Consider the following 9,777-nt stretch of genomic DNA (forward strand, 5'->3'; position numbering starts at 1 on the left):
GAAATGCTTAACCTTCAGAAAGCTATGGAGACAAAGAACAAGGTGTCCACAGGCACAACATATGGGCACAACCTGGGTGGTGCACAATCTATACCATCAGATGAAACAAAGGGTGAGTGAATGATTAAGGTTGAGGCTATTCACTGTTCTCAAAACAGCCTGGTACTGGCACAAGAACAGACATATAGATCAATGGAATAGAATTGAGAACCCAGATATCAACCCAAATCACTATGCTCAATTAATATTTGACAAAGGAGGCACGAATATACAATGGAGTCAAGACAGTTTCTTCAATAAATGGTGTTGGGAAAATTGGGCAGACACATGCAAAAGAATGAAACTAGATCACCAACTTACACCATACACAAAAATAAACTCAAAATGGATGCAGGACTTAAACATCAGACGGGAAACCATAAAAATACTAGAAGCATCCACAGGCTGCAAAATCTCAGACGTATGCCAAAAGAACTTCTTCACTGATACTGCCCCTAGGGCAATGGAAGCTAAAGAGAAAATAAACAAATGGGACTACATCAAAATAAAAAGCTTTTTTACAGCAAAAGAAACCATCAACAAAACAACAAGAAAGCCCACGGTGTGGGAGAACATATTTGCAAATAACACCACTGATAAAGGTTTAATCTCCAACATCTACAGACAGCTGATACAACTAAATAAAAGGAAGGTGAATGATCCAATTAAGAAATGGGCAATGGACTTAAATAGAATATTTTCAAAAGAAGACAGAAGGAAGGCCAAAAGGCACATGAAAACATGCTCAAAGTCACTAATTATCCGAGAGATGCAAATCAAAACAACAATGCGGTACCATCTCACACCTGTCAGAATGGCCAACATCAACAAATCAATAAACGACAAGTGTTGGCGAGGTTGTGGAGAAAAAGGAACCCTCGTGCACTGCTGGTGGGAATGCAGACTGGTGCAACCACTGTGGAGAACAGTGTGGAATTTCCTCAAAAAACTGAAAATGGATCTCCCATTTGATCCAGTAATCCCACTCCTAGGAATATATCCCAAGAAACTAGAAACACCAACCAGAAAGGATATATGCACACCTATGTTCATAGCAGCACAATCTACAATAGCCAGAATTTGGAAACAGCCTAGGTGCCCGTCAGCAGATGATTGGATCCAAAAACTATGGTACATCTACACAATGGAATACTATGCTGCCATAAAAAGGAAGGAATTCTCATCATTTGCAGCAACCTGGATGGAATTGGAGAACATCATGCTGAGTGAAATAAGCCAATCAATGAAAGAGAAACACCACATGACCTCACTCATTTGTGGATAATAAAGATCATGATAAACTGATGAACCAAAAGATAGATACAGAGACAGTAAAACAACAAGCAGATTGTCAAATTTCAGCGGGGAGGGGAGGAGGATCTGGGGGAGATAATAGATCAACTGAAGGACTTGTATCCATGCATATAAGTACAACCAATGGATGTAAAACTCTGGGGAGGGAGGGGATGTATGGGAGGGAGGGAGGGGGGAAAAATCAATAAAATATGTAAAAATAAATAAATAAATGTTTAAAAAAATAAAATAAAATAAAATAAAATTATAGAATCACGAAAAAAAAAAAAAAAGGTTGAGGCTATTAAAATGTCATATTCTTTTGCCCCATTTACAGACCTCAGGCAGTTTTCAGACCCATAACCCATTGACTAAAGGAGCCAAATTATCAGAAGGAAGGCCCTTGCAGCACCACATCAAACATGTAGTGATGATTTTCCAGTCCTCCCCCAAAGGAACCTACCATTACACTGGGAAAAGAGGAGTACCCACATGTGTCAAGGCTATATTTAAGGACTTGAGGCATCATGTTGACCTCTATGTTAGAATGGAGGAACATGGGAGCCAGGTAATAAGTAAACTCCTGTCTAATGGCAGGTCAATAGGGTTCAGTGTCCCATCAAGTGGTAGTTTCCCAAGACTTTGAATGCACAATCAGAATAAATGTAGTTGTAGTTGGCAAGTCAAATTGGTTTCTAAGCCTGTAGGGTAAAAACTGTCAAAATGGGTAAGGTCAAGTAGAATGCTGTGAAACTGCCTCCCTACTTCATCCTTGGTCAAGATGTAAATTAAAAGTGAGCATCACACCCTAGAGGGAATAGTAGAGATTCATGTCTCTCTCTCTTTTTATAAATATACTAGAGGCCCGTTGCATGAAGATTTGTGCATTAGGCCTTCTTTCCCCTGGCTGCCAGCACCGGTTTTCCTTTGGCACCCAGGACCCAGGCCTCTTCAGTCTTCAGTCTTCAGTCTTCGCTCCATGCCTGCATAAACAAATTAACCCAACATTTTTTTTTTAAGGGATAATACAGAGTTTATTGAATTATATTTTTATATTTACAACTGAGATCACATCTACATACTATTTTGCTAGTCTACATGGTACATTATTTCTAACAAAATTAGACTTACATTGAATGGGCTCAATCATACAAACACACACTCTAATTGTTTTAAAACAGTAGTGCATACATTACATTATATTCCTCCTATAAAGCCAGCTTTAATTAAAAACCTCTAGTTTCAAAGATGAATCTGATTTTGAATATGAACTAAGTTGTACATTGTATAATTCTAAAATCTATTGTAGCCATTTTGTATAGTTGCTATCTTATTGGATTATGGTATATAGTTTTTATAAGGACTCTGATGAGGGGTACCATCTGGTGTTAATTCCTCCTTCCTTCAAAAAAAAAAAACAAACAAAAAAAACAACACACACATTTGGCCAAGAGTTGTCCATTGTGGTACTCCAAGGACCCAGTGGTACTTCAGCAGCAGTCCCATTGCTGCTTGGAGGAAACAGAAGCAGTCCACATCCTCCTTTAATTCTACCACACCATACAACTTGCAAAAGGCTCTGAAATTAGAAAATATATCACTTTACTTAAAAACTTAAGGATGTGAAGAGTCAGTTAGAACAGGGGAAAAGGAAGTCTTAAATGGCTAGGAAAGTAAGTGGGCACATGAAGAACCAAGCAGCTCTGTCTGACATGTGTGCTTAAACTAAATGAACTGTGGAGGCCAACAGCAGTAGACCTGCTCAATTCACCTTCCAAATTAGAACAAGACGAAAAAGCTCAGGCTTGAGTTTCCTACTATGCATAAGTTCCACCAGTGATGAGGAGCTCAGAAGCTGGATCTCTACTCCTTCTGCACAATACAATGCATGCACAAAGCATGCCCAGCAGCTGAATAGCTGCAAATGCCAGTGCTGCCCAGATAACATGCATCATGATTTCTTGTAGCTTCTTCACAACTAGAGCCTCACAGGAGGGATGGGCCAGACTGCCATTACAGCTGCTGGCAGTCTCTCTGCAGCAGCTAAGAGGGACACTCTGATTTTTGGTTTCTTTGAACCAGTCTGTATTTTCCCAGTCTGAGTAGTTGTGAATTCCACAACAGTGCAGCTGTCTCTGTACAAAATCAATAGCCAGGCTAGCAGCATCAGGACTGGTTCCATTATAGGTCTTATATACTTTCTGAATGCTGTGGTCAACCTCATTTTCCACCTTTGCTCTGTAAACATATCCCAAAACCACTACAACAACTTCTGTGACAAAAACTAAGAGTAGCATGATGACAAACATGGCCAATCCACAGCGGCTTTCCCGGATTGTGGCACAGCAGCCAATTAGCCCGATAATGAAAAGCAAAGCTCCTACAGCTATAATCACCACAGCAGGGATGAGAGTGTACACATCTTCAAAGAAGTGGTCATAGTCATCGTAAGTGATGAAGACATAGGCTCCCACATAGCATAAAATGCCAGCTGCCCCCCAGAAGATGAGGTTGAGAAACACCAGGACGGTCTTGGAGGAGGGGATGCCGCACTGGCCCATGGCGCCCGCAGTCTCTGGGGCCCTGCTCCGGAGCCGGATGCGCCCGCCCAGTGAGGCCTCAATGGCGAGGGCGCCTGCCAGCTGGGATCCGCACAGGCTGCTAGAGGCTCCCCCAGCTCCTGGTGGTCCTGCACAGCCCGGCCCGCCAGCACCTGGCTCCTCTGCGCAGCTGCTCAGCGGGGCGGGTAACCCAACATCTTTGTTGGGTTCGTTTGCCTACTCACTCCTGATCGGCTGGTGGATGTTGTGGAGGTATGGTCACATCTTTCTCTTTTATTAGTGTAGATGTATTTATATTATTGAGAGTATTACACATGTCCCCCAATGCCCCCCTTGCTTCCCTCCACTCAGCTCTTGTCCCACCCCAGACCTCCACCCCACTATTTCTCTGTCCATGGGCTATGCATATATGTATAAAAGTTCTTTGGTTAATCTCTTCCCATCACTGCCATTCTCCCTCCCCTCTGAGATCTGTCAGTCTGTTTCATCCATGCCTCTGGATCTATTTTATTCATCAGTTTATTTTATTCATTAGATTCCACATAAAAGTCAGATCATGTGATACTTGCCTTTCTCTAACTGGTTATTTCTCCAGAACCACCCATGTTATCACGAAGGGTAATACCATATTTTCCGGGGTATAAGACGACTTTTGAAACGAAAGAAAGCCTGCTCAGATTGGCCAGAGTCAGAGAGGCGGTCTATTAAAAAAAGAACCGGTGTTGCCTTGGAAGTGGGGGGTAGTCTTATACAGCGAATATAGGCCGAAACCCATGTTTTAACTGTAAAATTAGGGGAGTCGTCTTATACGCCAGAAAATAAGGTACTTCTTTTTTACTTCTGCATAGTATTCCAATGTGCACATGCCCCACAGCTTATTTATTATTTATTTATTTATATTGTTGAAAGTATTATAACTGTCCCTCTTTTTCCCGCATTAACCCCCTCCACTCTGCTCCCACCCCCTCCCCAGGCCTTTACCACACTATTGTTTGTGTTCATGGGTTATGCATATGAACCTCCCATCCACCCACCCTCCCCCACCTTCCCTCCAAGATTCCACACTCTGTTCCCTGTTTCCATGTCTCTGGATCCACTCTGTTCCTCAGTTTATTTTGTTAATTAGATTCCACATATGAGTGAGATCATGTGATACTTATCTTTCTCTGACTGGCCTATTTCACTTAGCATGATGCTCTCCAGGTCCCTCCATGCTGTCTCAAAGGGTAAGAGATTCTTCTCTTTTTACTGCTGCAGAGTATTCCATGTTGTAAATGTACCACACCTTTTTTTATCCACTCATCTACTGATGGGCACTTGGGCTGTTTCCAGATCTTAGCTATTGTAAATTGTGCTGCTAAGCACACAGGGGTGCATACATTCTTTCTAATTGGTGTTTTGGGTCTCTTAGTATATATTCCTAGGAGTTGGATCACTGGTTCAAATGGCAGTTCCATATTTAAGTTCTTTAGGAAACTCCATACTGTTTTCCTTAATGGCTACACCAGTCTGCATTCCCCCCAGCAGTGTACTAGAGTTCCCTTTTCTCTACATCCTCACCAGCACTTGTCATTTGTTGATTTGTTGATGGTAGCCATTCTGACAGATGTGAGGTGATTCCTTATTGCCATTTTAATTTGCATCTCTCTGATGATCAGTGACTTTGAGCATCCTATATAATAAAAGCCTAATATGCTAAGTGTTTGGTTGTCCGGCTATTCAACCAATCAAGGCAAAATATGCTAATCATATGCTAAGGCCACTCAACTGCTCGCTATGACATGCACTGACCATCAAGGGGCAGACATTCTAACTGGTAGATTAGCTTGCTGCTGGGGCCCTGCCGATTGGACCTCAGTGAGACTGGCCAGACACACCCTGGAGCCCTCCTGAAGTCCCTCCTTGGCTGGACAGCCTCCTATGTCCCTCCCAGCCCCGATTTTGCACCAATGGGGTCCCTGCGCTCTCTCACAACCCAGGACCCCTAGGGGAATGTTGGAGAGCCAGATTTGGCTCAATCCCACAAGCCAGGCTGAGGGACCCCACTGGTGCATGAATTCATGCACTGGGCCTCTAGTTTTTTCATATGTCTGTTGGCCATTTGTATGTCCTCTATGGAGCAGTGTCTATTTAGGTCCTTTGCCCATTTTTAAATTGGATTGTTTGTCTTCCTTTTTTTAAGTTGTATGAGTTCCTTATATATTTTGGATATTAACCTTTTATCAGATGTGTCATTGCCAAATATTTTTCTCCCATACAGTAGGCTCCCTTTTCATTTTGTTGATTTATTTTGCTATGCAGAGGCTTTTTATTTTGATGTAGTCCCATTTGTTTATTTTATCCCTAGTTTCATTTGCCCTAGGAAATGTATCTATAAACATATTGCTATGAGAGATATCTGAGATTTTGCTGCCTATGGTTCTTCTAGGAATTTGATGATTTCCCCACTTACATTTAAGTCTTTCATTCATTTTGAGTTTACTCTTGTGTATGGTGTAAGTTGGTTGTCTAGTTTCATTTTTTTCATGTATTTGTCCAATTTTCCCAACACCATTTATTTATTTATTTTTCAAAAAATATTTTATTGATGCCGAAACCGGTTTGGCTCAGTGGATAGAGCATCGGCCTGCGGACTGAAAGGTCCCAGGTTTGATTCCCGTCAAGGGCATGTACCTTGGTTGCGGGCAAGTCCCCAGTAGGCATGTGCAGGAGGCAGCTGGTCAATGTTTCTCTCTCATTGAAGTTTCTAGCTCTCTATCCCTCTCTCTTCCTCTCTGTAAAAAATCAATAAACTATTAATATTTTATTAATATTAATATTAATATTAATAGTTTATTGATTTTTTACAGAGAGGAAGAGAGAGGGATAGAGAGTTAGAAACATCGATGAGAGAGAAACATTGATCAACTGCCTCCTGCACATACCCTACTGGGGCTACACCCACAATCAAGGTACATGCCCTTGACTGGAATCGAACCCGGGACCCCTCAGTCTGCAGGCCGACACTCTATCCACTGAGCCAAATTGGTCTTTGCTTTACACTTTTTTTTTTTTAAATAAATATATCTTCTATCTCTTTTTTCAACATCCTGTAGTTTTTTGAGTATGAGTCTTTTATCTCCTTGTTTAAGTTTATTCCAAAGTATCTTAAGTTTTTTGTTGCTATGATAAGTGGAATTGTTTATTTTCTTTTTCTGAGAGTTCATTATTGATGTATAAAAATGCCATCAATTTCTGGGTGTTAATTTTGTATCCTGTTACATTGTTGAATTCTTTATTAAGTCTAGTAGTTTTTTGGTGGAGTCTTTAGGGTTTTCTATGTACAATAATATGTCATCTCACATAATAAAAGTTTTACTTTCTCCTTTCCAATTTGGATACCTTTTATGTTTTCTTGTCTGATTGCTGTGGCTAGGAATTCCAGTACTATGTTCTAGAATAAGAGTGGTGAAAGCAGACATCACTGTCTTGTTCCTGTTCTTAGAGGAAAGGGTTTAATTTTTGTCCATTGAGTATGATGTTGGCTGTAGGTTTGTCATATATGGTCTTTATTATATTGAGATATGATCTATTTCCATTTTGCTAAGAGTTTTTATCAAAAGTTGGTGCTGGATTTATTAAATACTTTTTTTTCCATCTATTGATATGATCATGTGATTTTTATCCTTCACATAATGTTTATGTGATGTATCACACTTTTTGACTTGTGAATATACAACACCAGCTTGCAGACCTGTAATAAATTCCACTTGGTCATGGTGTATGATCTTTTTAATATATTGTTGGACCGATTTGCTAATATTTTGTTGAGGATTTTAGCATTTATGTTCATCAGGGATATTAGTCTTTATTTGGTTTTGGAATTAGGATCATGCAGACCTCATAAAAAGAGCCTGGAAGTGTTTCTTTCTCGGATTTTTTTTGAATAGTTTGAGGAATATTGCCGGGACCGGTTTGGCTCAATGGATAGAGCGTCGGCTTGGGGACTGAAGGGTCCTGGGTTCGATTCCGGTCAAGGGCATGTACCTTGGTTGCGGGCATATCCCCAGTAGGGTTGTGCAAGAGGCAGCTGATCGATGACTCTCTCTCATCGATGTTTCTAACTCTCTATCTCTCTCCCTTCCTCTCTGTATAAAATCAATAAAAAATAAAAAAATAAAAAATAAAATGAATAGTTTGAGGAATATAGGTGTTGATTGTTATTTGAAGGCTTGGTAAAACTCCCCTGTGAAGCCATCCAGACCTGGGATTTTGTTCACTGGGAGTTTTTTTTTATTACTACTTCTATTTCATCAGTTGTTATTGGCCTATTCAGGTTTTCTGATTCTTCCTGATTCAGTGTGCCCCCTTTCATTAATCATGGTCCAGCTTGTTGGCACATAGTTGTTCATAGTATTTCCTTAAAATCCTTTGTATTTCTGTGGTGTCAGTGGTTACTTTCCACTTTCATTTCTGATGATATTTATTTTGGTCCTCTCTCTTTGTTTCTTGGTGAATCTGGCTAATGGTTCATCAATTTTGTTCATCCTTTCAAAGAACCATTGCTTTTTGTATTTTTTAGTCCCTATATTATTTATTTCTGCTCTAATCTTTATTATTTACTTTCTTCTGGCACACCCATAATGTGAATGTTGGTAAAATAATGGATCTAAGTAAGATCACCAATGGCTGCTAAAATTTAGCAAAAGGCTGGAGAAAATATGAAGAGATCTCTCTAAAGGAGAACTATAGAAACAATGGATCGGGCTGACTACTATTAAACCCACTGATCAAGTTTATCATACACACACACACACACACACACACAAAAGAAACAACCTAACAATATGTGGCTCCTGATATGATGCAATAGGATTTTAACAGTTGCATTGTTTGGAGTAGCAATCAATGGGCAACAAGCTAAATGTCCAATAACATAGGACTGATTAAATAAATCGAAATACTGTGAACACCGAGTAAGCCCTTCATGACTAAGAGTGTTTTCCAGGTACTGATACCTAGTTATTATATTTTTAAGTCTTAAAAAATTGCACAACAATGTGCATCCTATACTACTATTTATGCAAAAGATGGGGGTAAGAAAAACACGCACATTTATTTGCTTGTACCTAGATAAAATCTCTGGAAGGATACAAAGACACTGCTAACATCTGTTGCCTTTTGAGGGGATAGCAGGCTGCTTGGTGGGATAGCAGTGGGAAGAAACTCTTCAATGCATACATAACCTTTGTACCTTTAAATTTTGAATCATTAAAAAGTTAAAAATTAAAAAATATTCAAAGAAGCCAAATAGAAAAAAAAAAAAAAGATTACAAGAGAATACTGTGAATAACGTATGCTCACAAATGAGCTAATTTAAATGAAATGGATAATTCTAGTCCAGTCTTTCAGCAGGCGGCCGGCAGGGGGCACACGGCCATCAGAGTGAACGCAAAACCCCCTGCGCTGCGCCTCCAGAGCCAGAAGAGGACGCGCGAGCCCACTCTTAATGACTGGCTTGCAGATTTGCGGCGGGGTCTTTGGGGTAAAGCCCTTGGTGTCTGCTCCTGTGAGCTGAGGAGGGAGCTTTGGCCCCGGCTTCTTTAGAAATTTTTTTTTTTTTCTTTAATACCGAACGCAGCAGCTTTCATTTTCTGAAATGTTCCTGTTTTATTTTCTTCTTTCTCATGAAATATTTTATCAGACCTTTTACAAAAGCCATGTTCGCAACTTGAGGAAGCATTTTGTGTAGTTGAGAGAAAGAACCGCAGGCGGTGGTGAGAGGCACGGGCAGTGTGGTTTCCTTCCAGTCCCATCGGAGCCCCAAGTGAGCAGGGAAGAAACGAGCGCTCCTCTGGCATGCTTTCATAAGAAACTTAAGGTTTCATTTCCTTGTAGTTTTAAA

General features: G+C 40.4%; 1 protein-coding gene across 1 annotated transcript; it reads right to left on the minus strand.

The window, feature by feature from the left end:
* Nucleotides 1–2,339: 2,339 nt before the first annotated feature.
* On the minus strand, nt 2,340–4,001 carry LOC311610986 (tetraspanin-3-like). Its single transcript, XM_084862646.1, has 2 exons — nt 3,104–4,001; nt 2,340–2,911 (listed from the first exon to the last, which is right to left on the minus strand). The coding sequence occupies exon 1, from the start codon at nt 3,891–3,893 to the stop codon at nt 3,150–3,152; it is 744 nt and encodes a 247-aa protein (XP_084718772.1). The 5' UTR covers nt 3,894–4,001; the 3' UTR covers nt 2,340–2,911; nt 3,104–3,149.
* Nucleotides 4,002–9,777: the final 5,776 nt, after the last annotated feature.

Source organism: Pipistrellus hanaki (assembly GCF_964339955.1).
Source record: "Pipistrellus hanaki genome assembly, chromosome: 16".
Lineage (NCBI taxonomy): Eukaryota > Metazoa > Chordata > Mammalia > Chiroptera > Vespertilionidae > Pipistrellus > Pipistrellus hanaki.

Coding starts and splice junctions, on each gene's coding strand:
- LOC311610986 (XM_084862646.1), bottom strand. CDS start 3,893: ATGGGCCAGTGCGGCATCCCCTCCTCCAAGACCGTCCTGGTGTTTCTC.